Below are 17274 nucleotides of genomic sequence, written 5' to 3'. Positions count from 1 at the left end.
CGGTATCTATAACATGAATTTAGAACTAAAGGGGACCTTTGATCTGGAATTCCTACCAAGGCTATTCTTTACACTTTACACGGTAGACTTTAATTTCAAAGTCCTTCAAGAGTTTTTATTAGACATAGTAAAATGAGTGATGATTTAGTGTCTACATCCTTAATCTTTAATATTTTTCTAAGAAACTTATGTCAAATAACACTACCAGCCAAGTTTACAGTACCCAGGTGTCATTGATTAATGACAAAAATATTTCATACTCTGGCCTGAGACTTCCTAGAAAGCTGAAGAGTCTGTTCTTTCCGAAAAGCTGCAGCAGTGTGGTATTTGCAAGAAGGAAGCTGTATATGAAAACTGCTTATATGGAAATACTATCTTTGTTTACACGTTACCTCGGTGACTGTTCATTCCCCAGTTTTTATCACAATGTGTATAATTTTATTTCTGTGACCATCAAAGGTGACGTCCTGCCAGTCTTGGAACTCCTGGACACGTGTTTGAGGTCATTTTTTCTTTTTCTTTCTTTTCTTCTTTAAATTTTTTACATTTATTTATTTTTTGAGAGACACAGAGAGACAGAGCACAAGTTGGGGAGGGGCAGAGAGAGGAGACACAGAATCTGAAGCAGGCTCTGAGCTGTCAGCACAGAGCCTGATGCGGGGCTCGAACTCACAAACCGTAAGATCGTGACCTGAGCCGAAGTCGGATGCTTAACCGACTGAGCCACCCAGGTGCCCCGAGGTCATTTTCTTTAACATCTTTCTAAAATATGTTTGGTAGAAGAAAGGCTGTGAACGAGCAGAACCCTAGTGCAACCTGGGAGCAGCAGTCCAAGGGGGATGACAGGCCCGTAGGCCAGCGAGGTCAGTTATTTCATCGGCTGCCAGAGGCCAGAGGCAAAGCAGCGAGGGAGGGATCTTTTCCATGGGGGCATAAAGACAACTGTGACTCCTGTGGTCAGCAGGCCTTCATTTCCAAATCTACTTTAAAACCGCTGACACGAGATTTCATGGAGAGAGGGCAAACTTACTGCTAGAAAAAGATGACCTTTACTTCTAAGATGAAGAGGGATGAAAAGGGCTTTAAGCTACCGCTTCACACGTTTTTGACAAATATGTCTAATTTTAAGTCAATAGTACTTTCATTTAAAAAAAAAAAAACAGTGAATTTTTCCTCAAAAATATGATTCACTTTTTTTTTTGAACCCAGTGTCTTCACAGCAAAAGAAAAGCAACTCTAAGTTCCGGAACAAGAGGACTCAATGCGAGCCTTTGCTTTCCCATAGCGCCGAGTCACAGGAGACGGTAAAAATTGTCTTCGTGTCGACAGCACAGCGTCAATTTCTACTAGAGCAAATGTAGACTCAGTCTATGAATATTTATCATGTATCTGTATATGCAAGGGCTGTACTGACTTAAATTTACTTGTTTAAGAGGGAATATAATCCAGGACAGCTTAACCAACACACTGAAACATCAAATTAATCTTTTTATCGCAACAAATCACATGATGATTTCACTTCCTTTCCCCTCTGGTTGTTTGGCCGAATACTTTTTTTTTTTTTTTTTCCCAGCTGTAATGCTCTGCACTTCATTTGTTCACTTTGATTCTCTCCCCATCTCCTTTCTAAAGATGATTTATATGTATTTTGAAAATAATTAAAAAATTAACCAGTTTCCACATTTTTAAATGACTGTTTCTCCATACCTCTTTGGATTATTTACAATGCCAGGGTGGGCTGTTTGAGCCCGGGGCCCTTGTTCCGACTTGTTACACAAAACTCTTTTAAACAGCGTGGCTGAAAAACAGGTCTGTCCTGCATCTGTCCTTATCCCCATCTCCCCTCCAACAGGTGAAGGAGCTCCTCTGCCTTCTTATTCCGCACCTGCCATGCTGTGCGGCTTCCCTCTCTCCCCTCACTCTGCGCCCACATCTGCCGCTTACGGCGCAGCGGAGGGCAGGTGATCAGTAAAGAACCATCCTTGTTCCAGCATGGAACAGCTAGAAGGAACCAGCGCTAAGAAATCACTTTGTTACCATGGGAACAAAGGCTGGATTTCTCAGTGTAGTTCTAAGATAATTTCCAGCAACAAATTCTGTGGTGAGGCTGGGAGTATCACCTCATCCCACAAAGCAGCAAACACCAAGGGTGTGTGTCTTAAGTCCAAACTTCCTGCCACTGGCCAGTGGGTTACCTCTCTTGGAATCAGAAGGCCCCTAGCAGCCTGCTACAGTCTAGTCTTCGTTGCCAGGCTTGGTTTCTTCACCCCCAGCAGAGGCTGCAAAACACCATCCCCCAACAACTCACTGGGTTCTGAACTGATTGCAAACAGATTTCAACATCTTTACTCCTCCTACGTGCCACAGTGAACCATGTTCTCCTTCCTTTGGAGTAAACACTATAGCCACCGCAGCTGCATCTGAGTTTGTTAACAAGCCCTCAGGGGAAACCATTACTCTCTTTGCCTTTAGAAATAAGCCCTGCTCCTTACACTAAAGGGAGCCAGAATGGGCCTCATATTTTCCACTATGTGTAGGGTTCCCAGGACACTCACACTTCACTGGAATATCCAAGGTGCTGGCTCAATGAAATCAAGTTTTGCTGGTCTTTAATGTTAGGCTCCATGCCACAGTAAGGGGTTACCAGGCCAGAGGGAGGTTCCTACCCTGGCCATGGCTTCTTTAGGAAGTTTATTTGTGGTCCTTTCTCAAAGGAGTGGGGTTGGGCCAAAGTGTAAGGGGTCAAATAAGACTTTCACGTTATTGAAAAGCCACATGGTTCAATGGGCTAAGAAAAAGAGTTTCAATCCCAGGTCACTTAGAGTACCCCTGGGTGAGTGCGTGTGTGTGTGCGTGTGTGTGCGTGCACACGCGCGCGCTCGTGCACTCCATACCTAATCAACCACCAAGTCTGGCCGCACTCCCTTCAAACTCACTTTACCGCCACTCTTACTACTTTAGTTTCCAAGTCTTTAACAAACCACACCTGGCCCGCCTCCTCCTAACTGACCTTCTATTGCTAATCTCTTCTCATTATAAGCAATTCTGAATACACAAAATTGAAAATACAACTTAAATGATAACCCTCGGGTGCCTGGCTGGCTTAGTTGGTAGAGCATGTGACTCTTGGTCTTGGGGTTGTGAGTTTGTGCCCCACGCTGGGTGTAGCGATTACTTCAAAATAAAACCTTAAAAAAAATGAAAAATACATGGTAACTAATTCCTGAAGTGCTAACTAGGGGCTGTGTACTTCGATGAGAGTTTTATTTACATCATCTCCGTGAAACTTTTTAAATTCCCTATGATAAGAATTAGCCTTATAATGATGAGGAAACCAAGGCCTAGGGGTTAAATTTCTCAAGATCAAATGGCTAGTAAGTGGCAGAGCTAGAATTCGAACCTGAATCTATGTGACCTCAGAACCTTCTTCTCAGCCACACGGAAGTGTGGCTTCTACACAGCCACACGGATGTCATTTGCGCGTCAGCTTATCGAGGCTTTCTAGTTATTTATCACAACCAATCTAAACTTTGGCTGGCTCTTCTATTTTGGAGGAGGTGATCCCCTTCCTCTGAATTTCTGCAGTGCTCGTGGTGTGTACTACATGATTCAACAGTGCATTAAATTCGGAGGAACAGTGTTCACTAACTGTTTTACTTAAGTCAATTTCCCCAGTGTTAATAACATGACTTCTTTGAGGGCAGGCATGGTATCTTAGAGCGCTGTTTATTTACAACCTTACCTAGCAGAGTGCAGGCATGTCCTAAGAGTTCAGTGACTGTCTGAGACTAACAACAGCTGCTGCACATAATGGTGGCAGCAGACCTACCGTATGCCAGGCACTGATCTACGGATCTCGCACGCATTGGCTTTCTCAGTTCTCACAACGCCCCTACCCAACAGGGGTAGCTGCTGTTTTTATCCCCATTTTACAGAAGAGGAAAGCCTGGGCACTGAGTTCAAGTAAATTATCCAAGGTCAAACAGCTAAATGGGTGATGGAGTTGTAGCTTAAACCCAGATTGTCTGGCTTCAAGGCCCACACTCTTAAATATTGGTTAAAATGCCCGGGTCCGCGGGAAAATAAAATTATGTCCGCAATGAAGAAGAAAAAGAATGATGTGGGGATGATCTTTTCTGTCAACAGAACCAACAGAAGGAAACCAAGCAGGGAACAATATAATTTAGTTTTGGAAACCTCCAATCACCAGTAAGCCAAAACTGATTTCAGAAAGTCACTGATAAGGAAAACATTTCCTGGAAAGTCAGTAAAATCAGCTCTCAACATGGATTAAATGGATTAATGTCCCTAACAAAAAGTAGTTTCAGGGTGACTGGGTGGCTCAGTCAGTTAAGCATCCGACTTCGGCTCAGGTCCTGATCTCACGGTTCGTGGGTTTGAGCCCTGCGTCGGGCTCCGTGCTGAAAGCTCAGAGCCTGGAGCCTGCTTCGGATTCTGTGTCTCCTTCTCTCTCTCTGTCCCTCCCCTGCTCACTGTTTCTGTCTCTCAAAAATAAATAAGTGTAGGGGCGCCTGGGTGGCTCAGTCGGTTAAGCGTCCGACTTCAGCTCAGGTCATGATCTCGTGGTTCGTGAGTTCGAGCCCCACATCGGGCTCTGTGCTGACACCTCAGAGCCTGGAGCCTGCCTGCGTCTCCCTCTCTCTCTGCCCCTCCTCTTCTTTCACTCTGTCTCTCTCTCTCTCTCTCTCTCTCTCAAAAATAAATAAATAAATAAATAAATAAATAAATAAGTAAATAAGTAAATAAATGTAAAAAAAAAAAGGTGGTTTCTTTTGTAGGAGTGAAAGAATGACTAAAAGCAATTTGTTTTGTAGGGTAAATAGAAAATCAATCCTGAAGCTTCTTGCTTTATTATATCCTTTGGTCCCATTAAAAACACAAAGTCGTCAAACCTTGCGTTTTTTGGTTGGTTAAAGGGCACAGAATAGGAGAAAGGAAAAGGGATCACGGTCTCTTGACCAGCAGACGCGAGCTGGAAGTCAGAAGGCAGGACTGGCTGTGGGGGTGGGTGACGGAGCGCAGGAACGGGCTGGGAAAGGCTGGTGATAAGTCAAATGACGATACTCCGTGGGCTGAGAGGATTAAGCTGCGACTGCCAACTGTGACAAACTGAAGTGCAACATTTCTCTTTACAACCTACAGGCAGGGGCAGATCCACTGTCCTCATCTAGTCCCCCACCCCTGCCTCCACCTGTTGAGTGCCATGGTGACTGTAGCTCCCTGTTGCATCTCCTGAGAAGCTGCCACTGCGGCCTCTGCCAGTGACGCCACGGCCTGGGTGGCCTCTGATGCTTGCGTCGTCTGGATGGTCATCTCACCTCCTTGTAACGTGGCCCAATTTTGTTCCACCTGAGGCAGAGAGGACACGATAGTAAAGAATCAAAGTCACAAAAGGCTTATGATACATTGCTATGTGCTCAGCCAAATACAGACACATTTTTAAATTAGCATGACCTACAATGTACAGAACAGGGTTTTTAGTATGCTATCTTTTGTGTATGAAAAGGGGGGTATTAGAATATATATTTGAATTTACTTATATTTGCATAAAGAAATTTGGGAAGGACACAAAAGAAACCATTGAAATTCTTTTCCTTGGTGTGTGTGGGGGGAAGGGAGTTGTGGGAATAGGTTGGATAGGAGACAGAAAGCAAGATTTTCCAATGTGTACTTTTAAAAATATCTGAGACATATCAATGTATTACCTATTCTTTTGAGTTCTTTTGAATAGGTAACACATTGACATGGCTCAGATTGAAAATTTTGACTAAACCAAAACATTTAAAAATTAGCATTTTTGAATAGACAATAAATATAATTTTGAAAACATTCAAATGGTACCAAAGGGCACATAATGCCAGTACTCCAGACCTTGAGTACAGAGGTGACTACTGTTCCCTATTTCTTGTGTAGCTTTGCAGGGATAGTCTCTTTATATGCAAGCTTATTTACACACACACACTCACTATTTCCCCCTTTCTAAAAAATATAAATGGCAGCATATTCTTTGTTATCTTTTTGTACCTTGCTATACATCTCTGAAATGATTCCATTTTGGAATGTATAAAACTGCTTCATTCATTCGTGATTCATAACAATGGCTGCAAAGCATTGTATTGTAGAGGTACACCATGATTTATTTAACCAGCCATCTTTTAAAGGGCATTTAGGTAGTTTTTAGTCTTTTGCTATCACAAGCAATACTGGGATGGATATCTTTACATCCTATGTTGTATATTTTTGGGGAGTCTATTTATAGAATGAATTCTTAGAAGTGGGATTGTATATCAGTTACGCTGTATTTTAATTTTTGATGGAAACCGCCAAATTCAGGAAACAATTTTTTTTTTTTTTTAATGTAGCAAAAACTGCTTGCCTTTTAGTCGGCGGGGAGGGGGGTAGAATTATGAAGAAACAAAATGAAACAAACAAAAAACTCTGGTGACAGGACAGATCAGATTTCAGGTGTGCAAGATTTAGCACAGGGGTTCTCAGCATCGGCACGATTAACATTTGAAGCCAGACAAGTCTTTGCTGTGGGGGGCTGTCCTGTGCCATGCAGGACGTTTAGCAGCATCCCTGGCTTCTACCTACTACCAGATGCTAACAGCACCCTCCTCGGTCATGAGAATCCAAAACATCTCCAGATATTATCAAATGTCCTGGGTGTGTGGCGGGCGGTGCCCTAACTGAGAACCACATTTAGAGGTTTCTCAGTCCTAGATACTCGTGTCTAGCTACTTCAGTCGGTTTTGCTCGGTAAGTGTTAGCTGATGAATTATTCCCCCTCAAAAACAAAAAGCGGCAGGGACAGCGTGAAAGCAATTTCTATTCGAAAATATGGAAGGTGGCAAATCAATCAGCTCGGGTACAATGTTTCTATGGACTCGGGTCTCAGGACATTAGCTCTGCTTACTGGAGCTCTTGCTGTTCCTGATTCGTACTGCTTGGGCCCGGTGAGTGGAGACCTCGTGCCTCCTGCATGTTTACTGTGTCCCAAGCTTAGGAGAGGTAGAGATTTAAAATGCCTCCTGCTTCGGTTCTATGGCCACACTTAGATTATGATGGTGCTTCTCAGAATGCCTGTCAAAAGCCTCCCAGAAAATGGGACACTCCTTTGAACTACCCTAGTTTTCGCCCTGAGTTCGCACAGGCAGTGGCTTGTGGCAGCAAAACTTCAGGGCCCGTCACTAAGAGGCAGAGACATCCCACTTCCTTCCCTTAGAGCTGCAAATTCGCCCACTTGGGAACTCACAAAACTCTTGCTTCCCGGGAGTTAGTATCTCTTTGATTTCATTACTCCAGTGAGTGTCAGTGTAAATAATGCCACTTTCAACGGCAAGCTACACCACGAATCCGCAGATGGTCTATGATTGCGCTCAAAACGTCAGCCGAAGCCGGCCAGCCCTGTCACCTTTTGCCATTAAACAGTCTTCCTCTTTCCAGATCTGCCCGTCTAGATTTTTGCCCATCCCACTGCAGAGCTTGGCCTAGTGCAGCTCTCCCAAGACTCAGACTCCAATGGTAGCAATTTAATGTATACACATTTAGTTACAACTGTATTTGCAGTAAAAATGGTATTAGAAAGTTGCCATATACAGTATACTTTAAGGAAGTTAAATTATATGGCATGAAAGATTAATGGATGGTGGCAAAGGGTAGAGAGGAAGTAGGAAGAAGAAGCAGACGAAGAGATTTCTATTCAGAATAATGGCAGGTGATAAATAAATCACTTGGGTGTTAACATTTCTTTGGAATTTCCTATTCTTCAGCCTCAGTGCTTTAGTTGTATTTGCTTGAGCTCTTGTTGCTCTCCCTTTCCATCTGTTGGGAGCCACTGTGTGGTTATCTATGCCGGATGTCACCATGTCCCAGAGAAAGGGCCCCAAGCCCTAGGAGGGAAAGATATTCAGAGGATGTACAGTTAGCATCAATGCTTTTCTGAGAGACCCACTCCAACGAGGCCCTCCAAACTGTGGTTACTCTTATCCCTCTAGCTACAGTGAACCCCGAGGCCCTTCCACGCTTTCCCAGCGCAGTGCGCTGCATGCACTCCTTTTGATAGGAACACAACTCCTAGCTTTGCTTCCCGTTCACCCTTCTAGTCTGAACTCAGGTGAGCCCGAAGGAGCCCAGACAACTCCACTCCCCTATGGGCCAAGGCTCAGGACCTCTCCTCTGTGTTCCACAGCACCCCCGGCTTGCTTCTACTAAATTCTTACCTCATTGCCATTGTGCTTTGGTATGTTTTTCTCTACCACCTACCTGTGTGCTCCTGAAGAGCAAGAGCAGCCTTTAATTTCCTGTACCTACAGAATCTATAGTACCTGGCATAGGGCTCAGAAAGTATACTGAATGGCAGGATGGAGAACGTATTCCTTTATTCATGTTTTCCTACTTGTTCTTTAGGCCTACCTGGATCTCAGTTAAACTGACATTCGTTTAAAAAAACCATCTAAAGTAAGTCGTGCTACTGTTATTGTTACGTGTTGATGGTTCAGTTTTAAATTCATGTCTCCGGGGTGTCTGGGTGGCTCAGTCGGTTAATCGTCCGACTCTTTGATTTCAGCTCAGGTCATGATCTCATGGTTCGTGAGTTGGAGCCCCACATTGGGGCTGTCTGGCATTATTCTCTCTCTCTCATCTCTCTCTGCCCCTACCCCACTTTGCACTCTCTCTCTCAAAATAAATACACTTCAAAAGAAAAAAAAACAACACAACACCACTTTAAAATTCATGTCTCCAATGTCTTTGTACTTTGGTTTCTTCTTCTTCTAACAGAACCACATATACCATGATAATCAGATACCATTCTATTTCAAAATTTGACTTTCCTGCCACTTAAATGCAATTAACATCACCACTACCAACTGGTGGTCTTATCACACAGCAGAGTAAATTCTCAAACTCATGTGCATTTGCAAATATGCCATCAAAACTGAAATTGTGTAAATACTTTGAAATCAACATAGTTTATTTCACAATATTTTGAAATTCTTTCCTTGTTCATTTCTAAATGTCTATGCAACTTGTTCTGTGTCCTTAATTAGTTTAAAGCTGCCTAAGGTGAGAGATTTTTTTTGTTTCTTTGAAACTACAGTCAACCCTGGAACAACACAGGTTTGAACTCTCTGGGTCTGCTTATAAGTGGATTTGTTTTTCAATAAACACAGTAGTACAGTACTGTAAGCGTGTTTTCCTTATAATTTTCTTAATAACATTTTCTTTAGCTTGTTTTATTGTAAGAATACAGGATACAACACATATAACATACAAAATACGTGCTAATCGATTGTTTATGTTATCAGTAAGGCGTCTGCTTGATCGTAGGCTATCAAATTTTGAAGGAGTCAAAGTTGTACGTGAATTTGACTGCACAGGGGGATCAGCGCCCTTATCTCTCATGCTGTTCAAGGGTCAGCTGTACTTAGAGTTATTGGGTATTCTGAGCACACAGAGTACTCAAAAAGAGTACTCAAAAAGATTTGGGAGACCATGTATTACCACAAGAGACAGGCCCCCAGTGTCCTTCTAATAAATGTAACTAAAGGTAACTAACTGGATTTCGAAGGCAGTGTGGTCTAATGGTAAGAGCTCCCTCTCACAGGCAAGGTTAGGATAACAAAATGACCTCACAACTTCTAAAAGTGTAGGTATCGTTTATTTTTGTAGAGTACTTTCTATTCCTTGGGAGAAAAGATGCTAAATAAAAGGCAGTAGGATGTTTTTACTGAGTCATCTGATGTAATGTTTCATTAACTTGATGTGGTCTTATCTGCCGTTAAGTAGTGAGGTATTTTGAGTAATTTCAGTTCTTACGGCTCACAACCGAGAGGCTAACAACCACGTCAACATCTAGGACAAATGAGAAGCCAAACAAATCACACTATAAAATGGAAAAGATTTTGTCACTTTCTGAGATAACCTGTCCTTCTTCTCTTTGTTGTGTGGGAGGAGTTCCTTTTTTTTTTTTTTTTTTTTTTTAATCTGACTGAATTTGGGTGTGTACCAGCAGGCTCTTTCTGTCCTCCACCCACTTCTACAACAGATGACTTATAAATAATGTTAGTGTGCTGAAAAAGCCCTAGGTAAGTAACTGAGATTTTTTTTCTTTATTCTTCATATTTTTCCGTGAACTTCTGAATGTGTTAATTACCACCATATATGTGAAGTTATTTAGTAAAATGGGCTCCAAAGAATTAGTCCCTAGAGAAGTGTTTTAAGAAACACAGAGTCACTTTCTTTAAATAGTATCACGAAACATCCAGTAGGGAGGAGATATGGTTGATAACTTTGAGTAAGTCAAAGAGTTAACAAATTCAGTAAACGCACCCACCGCTGTCTTTTCTCTCTCTTTCACACTTCAAGGAGAGCCCTCCAGTTTTAGTGTTTGGGGACTGACGAGTCTTTCCCTCAGCTATTCCATACTCTCACATGATGTCTATATGCTTCTAAAAGTAAATATCCTGTTGACTGTTACCTTTCTATACTGCAAAACCAAACGCTGGCTCCTGCCCCCAAACCTCAGACTCCCTAGCTGGAAACAATCTCTCCTGAAGGCATAGACCACTGTGCAGCATGTCCTACAGCATGGACCATGGTTCATTTCTGCAGACATTTCTCTCCCCCTCCAGACAGGAGCTTCTTGAGGAGCAGGGTTCCTGTGTAAATCAACTCCACGCATCTAACACATCATTGCGTTATGGCAGGGGCTCACTTCATGCTGGCTGACCGGGTAGCCCGGTTGTTTCTCTTCATCCCCCTAGCCATGAGACTTTTATCAGTTCTCTCCCTTTCCTGAGTTGCACAAGTGAAAATGACTCTGTGGTGTTCTGAGTGGAAATGCGCCACGGTTTTGAACAAGGGTGCCTTCAGCTTTATTTCTAACACTGCTCTTTGACATTTGTTCGCTGTTTTTCCCCACTTCACGGGTATACCACCCTGGTACCTTCAGGGGAAAAGCCTGCAGTGCCTTAACGAACCCTTTCCTGACCTTCACTGATGGCTCAGAGCTCAGAGCCTAGACAGCAGTTTCTAAACGTGTTACACAGCTCCGACACTTATTCTGTGACTTTGGGCAAGTCACCTAACCTCTACATGTTTCCGTTTTCTCATCTATGAAGGGAAGATGATAACAGAACCTATTCTTAATAGAGGGTTGAGCACTTAGTTTATCAAGTGCTCAGTTAAAGGTAGCTACCTTTAGGTTAACATCCCATGGTTACCTTGATTTTGGCAGAGGAGTATTTTCTCATAAAGCCTTTTCAAAGGCATATTTAAAATGTAATAACTGATGACTACTGATTTACAAACATATTTATCCCCTCAAAGAACTCTTTGGTCAGCTCTAGTTTTAACGATCTAATTGTTAAAAAATTAAGCCCAACGATTAAATTCTTTGGGATTCACAGCATAAAAGTATGACACAGATGATCTCCTTTTGCTATGTATTATACAAAAATGCTATACTGCAAACGTAAAGTTGTAAGTTTCTGACTGGTCTAAATCATAAAGATCTAGGACTTTTAGTTATTATAATTCATATACACAGCATGAGCTACTCTGCAAAACTGCCATGGTCTGATGTTTCAAAAGGTTTATGCTACAGATGTGTAAGCTGCCTGGTGGCGTTATCTTCTGGACCCTAACTACTCCCTCACCTACACATTTAAGTATTTAAGCAGCTGCAGAACAAATCCTCTTTCTTACCTCTCCATCAGCCACAGCAGAATAATTCACTTGGGCAACAGTGACTGTGGTTGGCAATTCTGAAGCATCAGCCAATGTGGCTACTGTTGCCCCTGTACCAACCTAAAGAAAAATATGGAAAGCGAGATGTGTCAGTGGATGGATTCTTCTACCTTTCCTTTACTCAGGAGTCAAGATTCATTTAATCCACAATTCAGCACAGGTACTGGTTAATATGCTTTGTAACGTGAAATGAGTTTCTAAAGTCGTCTCAGACACTTACAGGAGTTCCAGAATTTTATTCCAACCAAATAAATCAATATTAGAAGCTATCATGTTTCACCATCGGTGCCCAGTATCAGTCAACCAACTTTCTACTCTTATCCCAATCTGAATTTTAGACATTCCCTATCTACTAACAAATTGCGTTTTACCTCAGAAGAGGTAATTTAGAAGGAATAGCTCCTAGCCCCTGACAGAATGAAAGCATAAAAAAGATGCCATTTTTATAGTGCTTTGTTCGGGAAATGTCCAGAAAAGCTATCTTATAGCTCTGTAGCTAACAAATTGGGAACAATTTAAAATATTTTTTAAAAATAAATTTCAGATAGATCTTGAGGAGCTTTAAAAAGTTACATAAGGGTTTACATGAAGCAAACTTTCTCCAGTCTGAGGTGAGGTGCCCACCGGTCCACCTCAGAAACCACAGCTTCGTAACCATAGTTTTACTCACCTGGATAAGTGAGACAGTGCCGTCAGGGTTACTAAAGGTCTGGACTACGGTCTGTGATGGTACAAGATGGGCTATACTGTGTGTGGTTGTGGCCTGTGTTTGTGTTTGCTGATCTTCAAAAGCATACAAAAGGTCCTCCCGCCCATGCTGTTTATAACAGTTTTTAACTATGGTCCGTAGTGCCTGGGTCCATGAAACCTGTCACCAAAAGACCAGAAAAGCACATTTAAAAAGTCACAAAGAATGTTGGTCATTCAGTCCCACTACGGAATAAGCAGCTGCTTATTTAACAAACCAAATCCAACCTATACAGAGTGAGCTCCCTTAGGCCGATTGTGGCACAAAGAAACTCGGCACTAAACGCCACAGATCTCCCACCGGTTTCCTTCCTGAGCAAAGTCTGGTTTAGGTTTTGGGTTTTATACCCCATCCTAACCTGAGGCCAACTCTCAAACTTCTCACAAAAGAAGCTCACTCTTTTGCCAAGAATTTTATGTTAAGATTCCCAATAAACTTCCAAGCTAAGAAACAGATATGCAGAAAAGGCAAGGGATGACAATTAGTTGAGTCCACCTTTTTAAAAAGTGTCGTCATCAGCCGCCTCCACCAACTTCACATCTAATTCTATTATTTACATTTTTCAACGGTGGTTCTTGCTAACCAGGAATAAGGACACTTCTAAGTCTTTGAAGTAATTAATGCTTTTTCCTGAAGTTTCTTCCGTTTTTTCCAATCATCTCATAATATAAAAACGGCTCCAAAAGGCAACTAGGCAGAAGGAAGTGTAAATTCAGGGACCCATCCCACGTCTACAGTGATGATGTGATGAATGGGAAAGGCTGCAAATCAGAGAATATCCGACTTCTTTTGGGAGATAGGTTCGACTATCACACACATGCTTTTAGGCTTTTTAGCATAGTTGATTCAGAATGGAAAAACAACAGGCTACTCAGGTCTGAGAAACCCTCACCCTCTGCTTTTGCTCTTCTGTGCGGACGTCGCTCCGGACGTTTGCCCACGGGATATCTTCAGGCCACCAGATGGGCTTGCAGCTTTCTTTGCCCCAGCCTGGTTTTCCCCGACCCGTGGAGTACTTGAGCATCTCTGGAATAAATGCCCGAAGCTGGGCCTAGAAGACAAGAGTGTGGTCATCAGCAGTCATGAAAGACATCTGGGAGGTCTTTGTCTCTTCCACCAAATTCTAAGATAATAAAACAGAGAGCTTTCCTGGAGGGTCCCAGAGAATTCCAAGATGTGAATGATGAGAACCCATTGTTTTCCACAGGTTACCACAGCTCCATGGGTGACTGAGAATTACACACGTGTGTGTGTGTGTGTGTGTGTGTGTGTGTGTGTGTGTGTTGATAAAGTATACATTAAGCTGTATTTCACAGCCCCTACTTGTCCTTAGAAGATGAATACCTGCCCTCAAGTTTGATTTCTCCCTAAGACACTACTGATGATATTTTCCTCATTTCCCTTTTACAGTTTTCCATGCATTCAAGGTGTCTAACAAAGTCAACATGTTTTCGGTATTGTTCTGGAGTTAGGAACCTGGCAATTAGATAAGGGAAATAAGAGGTGAGGAGCAGGTAGGATCATCATTATTTGTAGGTGATAATGACTGTGCGTCTGGAAAACCCCAGAGAAGCAAATGAAAAACTACAACAAACAGCAAGAGAATTCAGGAAGCTGGTTGTTTACAAACAGGAAAATAAATAGGCTCTACTTAAAAAGGGAAAATGACCCTAAAGCTTTTCCCGAAAATTTCCAGTATGCTAGGCCAATGTCTGTGAGTCTGACATACAAATAGAGTCAAGCATATGTCATCTTAAACACATTATGGGCTTCATGCAGATTTATTTTACACACTGAATCCAGACCAAGCAGGTGTTAAACCAGAGACAACGGCCATTCTTTATCTCCTGGCACAGTAACCATATTGAGTGTATATGTTGGAGGAAAGGGGAGCCTACTTTGTGAACATTCTTAATCGTCTGCAATGATTTTTGGCAAGAGAAGCAACTAATCAAATTATAACATCCCTCCCCAGACCTACTGCTTTCCTTTTAACCCCTGCAACACTTCAGAGATAAGCAGCATCCTTCAACTAAGGACACACTCACACTGCCTCTATACCTAAAGACCAAAAGGATAAGACAATTTCGGCAATGAGTCAGACCCAAGGACATGGGCTTGCAGGTGTAAAAGAGGTGGGGGGGGGGGGGGACAGAAATGGAAATACTTAAGTATTAATGAGAGAATGAGTGCAACACCACTTTTATACTGAAGAGCTTATTTAAATATCAGGTGCTCTTATTTGAATAATATTTTACCAGAAGATGATACCAATTCTTATATAATTATCATATCATATAATAATAGGGAATCATGCTTCCCTAATAAACAGAGCTCTGGTTGACGATATTTACACGGTCAATCCTTGTGCCCAGCCTGCCACTTCACCTCCCCGAGTCCGCCTCTCCCAGACAGTCTCCTGCCTACAGGATATGATATAATACACTCCATATATATTTGGCTCTGCGACATCAAGCAGCAGGCTAATAGAAATGTATCCGTTTGCAAACCCAGGCTATCAGCTGGCTCATGAGGTCATCTCTTCAGTTATTTTAAGAAAGTGCATCTCAAAGTCATTTTTCCCTTTATCTTAGTTTCCTGGGAGTGTGTCTTTTTCCAGCCTCAGACACATAGAGAAGGAAAAGGCTTAATCCTCACACACAATATTTACATTTCCTCATATTAAAAAAATGGCTTTCGTCCGTCTCTTTTCTTCTAATCCCATGAACAAACATTCTCCAAAAGGAGAGTTCTTTATATCTGTACCTAGCAGAGGCTGGAGATAATGAAATAAGGCTAAATACCTTTAAATTAACACAAGACGACAGTGTTCAGAAAGAACTCGCTGTCAGAGTCTGCTCAAATCCCGCCTGGAACCCCATGCATTCTCTAATTCTGACTTCCAGCTTCTGACGCCCCACCCATTCGCACCACAGTCTCCCACACTCCCCAGTCCTGGGTCACCCTGGCACATGGCTGTCTTACATTTTGGCTCTCTCATATCAGGCTTTCCCCTGGGTTTCAAGGACTCATAGGTTATGGGAAGTGTGGGCAGAGCACCAGCCTACTCACTTCAAAGCCTCCTCTGCCCTCTCTCCAACCACCTATCTTCTTGAAGTCTTACTCTTGGCCAGGAGAACCCCACCTTCTTTCCCTAGACAGCCAAGCTCAAAATCTTGGTCAGCTTTACCTCTTTCCTTCAAACCCATCTAGCTACTCCGTGCAGGTTCAGTTCTTTCTTCTTTGAAGTGCCTGGGCTCTCCATCACTTCTTCTCTAGTCCCACCTTTGTCCCCACTTCCCAGCCCAAGGCTAGTGCATCCTTCCAGATGACCTTCTTGTGTAACTCCACATTCTCCCCTCTCTTCCCATCCCATGTATCCTTAACAGACAGGTTTCCCTAAATGCTGCGCAGCTCCAAGGCTCAAAAACTTTCAAATGGCTTCTCACTACTAGCAACTCAACTGGACTCCTCTGTCCAGCTTTGCCACCTGCCACAGCCTGGCCTCCCACCACACTCAGTTTCCGATAATTGCCAACAAGCAGCCTTGGTCCTCATTAGGTGAGTCTCCGCACTGTCTTATAAACTGAACTCATTTCTGCTTTTATGCCTTCGGATTTGTTCCCCCCATGGGAGCACCTTCTCAAGCTCAAGCTTCAAGCCGACACTTGTTCCCTACTGCCCAGCAAATCCCACATTCTTTGTGAAATAGATCTTGACTACTTCTTTAGTCAGTTTGTTCTCAATCACTCAATAACACAAGCTCTAGACTCAGAGAGTTGGCTCGGAACACTAGCTTGCTCTCTGAATCTTAATTCCCTCAACTGCAAAGCAGTAATGATAATGGCAAGCATATAGGGTCAACTCAAAGGATCACATAGTGGGTATAGATACATAGCTGCATTGAATGAATAGCAGTTTTACTATTATTACTTCAGTCATCAGCCCTCTTTTTTTTTTAAGTTTATTTATTTAATATGAGAGAGAGATAGAGCCTTGGGAGAGAAAGGATCCCAACAGGCTCATCGTCAGCACAGAGCACGATGTGGGCGCTGAACCCACAAACAGTGAGATCACTACCTGAGCCAAAACCAAGAGTCAGACATCCAACCGACTGAACCACCCAGGCACCCGCCTCTTCAAATTCAATGAAAAAACCAATGTTCTGAAATGGTTTTCTAATACTAAACACAGTGATGTATGGAAAGACATTTATCCTTAGTTCTTCAAGGTGGGTATGGTGAAAAAATACAGAAGAGGCAGAAGAATGAGTTTGTAAGTATCTGTGTAAACATGGTTGAAGAAGAGAAATAAAGAATGCTAGAATCAAAAAGCGACCATCTAGACCAATTCCATGCCTTCGGGAAGGGAGTGATTACTCACATGCCCCAATACATAGATAGTGCAGGTGATTCGTTCTGCGGGATCTTCAAGCGTTTAAAAAATTTTTCTTTTCCTTTTTTAATGTTTATTTATTTTTGAAAGAGAGACAGAGCATGAACGGGGGAGGGCCAGAGAGAGAGAGAGAGAGAAACAGAATCTGAAACAGTATCCAGGCTCTGAGCTGTCAGCACAGAGCCTGACGTGGGGCTCGAACTCACAAACCATGAGATCATGATCTGAGTTGAAGTCAGACGTTTAACTGACGGAGTCACCCAGGCGCCCCTGAGCATTTTTTTTTTTTTTTAAGTACAAGCAGATTACTAATGGAAATCATTAGAAAATGGGACTCAATGTAACCATAATTAGAAGAA

The 17274-nt window shown here is 42.5% G+C and overlaps 1 protein-coding gene across 5 annotated transcripts in view; it reads right to left on the bottom strand.

The window, feature by feature from the left end:
• NRF1 (nuclear respiratory factor 1) overlaps window positions 1-17274 on the bottom strand; it is a 146206-nt gene that overhangs the window by 35654 nt on the left and 93278 nt on the right. For 2 of the 5 annotated variants that reach the window (XM_047840000.1, XM_047840018.1), the window contains exons 6-10: window positions 13413-13571; window positions 12443-12640; window positions 11731-11832; window positions 7755-7913; window positions 5213-5370 (exon numbers count right to left, since the gene is read on the bottom strand). In XM_047840000.1, coding sequence (XP_047695956.1) covers window positions 5213-5370; window positions 7755-7913; window positions 11731-11832; window positions 12443-12640; window positions 13413-13571 — 776 coding nt within the window. Of the gene's footprint in view, window positions 1-4855; window positions 5371-7754; window positions 7914-11730; window positions 11833-12442; window positions 12641-13412; window positions 13572-17274 lie in introns of those variants that run through there. The other 3 variants (XM_047840009.1, XM_047840035.1, XM_047840028.1) reach the window with 3 other exon arrangements.

The sequence above is a fragment of the Prionailurus viverrinus genome, chromosome A2, assembly GCF_022837055.1.
Source record: "Prionailurus viverrinus isolate Anna chromosome A2, UM_Priviv_1.0, whole genome shotgun sequence".
Lineage (NCBI taxonomy): Eukaryota > Metazoa > Chordata > Mammalia > Carnivora > Felidae > Prionailurus > Prionailurus viverrinus.
Note: the sequence above shows the minus strand (reverse complement) of the source record. Positions and strands in the feature narration are given on the sequence as shown.